This window comes from Carlito syrichta, unplaced genomic scaffold, assembly GCF_000164805.1.
Source record: "Carlito syrichta isolate Samal-C Ts95f unplaced genomic scaffold, Tarsius_syrichta-2.0.1 Scaffold316228, whole genome shotgun sequence".
In the NCBI taxonomy this organism is placed as follows: domain Eukaryota; kingdom Metazoa; phylum Chordata; class Mammalia; order Primates; family Tarsiidae; genus Carlito; species Carlito syrichta.
The window spans coordinates 155,291-156,108 of record NW_007260324.1 but is presented as its reverse complement, the minus strand read 5'-3'; the positions used below and the strand labels follow the sequence as shown (position 1 = coordinate 156,108).

At 71.0% G+C, this 818-nt stretch overlaps 1 protein-coding gene across 1 annotated transcript in view; it reads right to left on the bottom strand.

Annotated features, from left to right (window-relative positions):
- The window catches only part of MINK1 (misshapen like kinase 1), a 55,397-nt gene extending 54,977 nt beyond the window's left edge, over positions 1-420 (bottom strand). The window contains exon 1 of the mRNA XM_021706948.1: positions 119-420. Coding sequence (XP_021562623.1) covers positions 119-175 — 57 coding nt within the window. The 5' untranslated portion in view covers positions 176-420. The remainder of the gene's footprint in view (positions 1-118) is intronic.
- Between the last annotated feature and the right edge of the window lie 398 nt (positions 421-818).

Genomic DNA, 818 nt, shown 5'->3' with positions numbered 1-818 from the left:
GAGGGGACCCGGGCTGGTGGAGGGGGCGCCCGGGAGCACGTGAGCCGTGCAGCCACCCCGCTCCCTCCCCTGCGGCGGGGACGGGAACCGGGGCGAGGCTGGGGGGCGGCGCGCTCACCCGCAGGGCGGACAGGTCGATGTCGTCCAGGCTGCGGGCGGGGGCTGGGTCGCCCATGGCCTCCGCCGGGAACGGGGCCCCCGGGCCGCTCACGCTCCGGCTTGGTTATTCCACTGCCGCCGTCGCCGCTTCTCCCCCATCGGGGGATCCTGGGGGCGGACTCCACCGCGCCTCCCCCGGAGACCGGGAAGGGGGGAGGGCCGGCTGGAGGACCGACCCACCGCCTGACAGAAGCTCTCGCCCGAGAGTCTGCAACCCGAGCCGCCCGACTCCCCTGCGCAGGCGCGGAACGGCCGTGCACTGGGAGGGTGGAAAAGGGAACGTGACGTGAGCGCGCCGGGTCCCCTCCCCCTAGGCGGCGACACCTGCGCGCAGGCGCAGGAGAGCAGGCGAAAGGCGCGCGCGAGGGCCGAGCAACCGCGCGATCCTGGCGTGAAAGAAGTGGGCGGCGGCCGAGGCGGCCGCTGAGCGCGCCCACCGGCTGGCGCGCGTGCGCACACGCATTTCCTTTCCATTCCCTATTTTTTGCCCTTTGTCTTCCGTGTTTCCTTCTTAGAGCTCCCTGGACGCCTTTCCTTCCCGTTCCCTACTTCTTTCGTGTGCCCAGCTGCCAATCAGGCCACCCACCTCTCTATTTGCGGGGGAAGGGGGCGGGACCCAACCCCCTCTATTACTAGGGGGGTTGTTATGGTAACTCCCC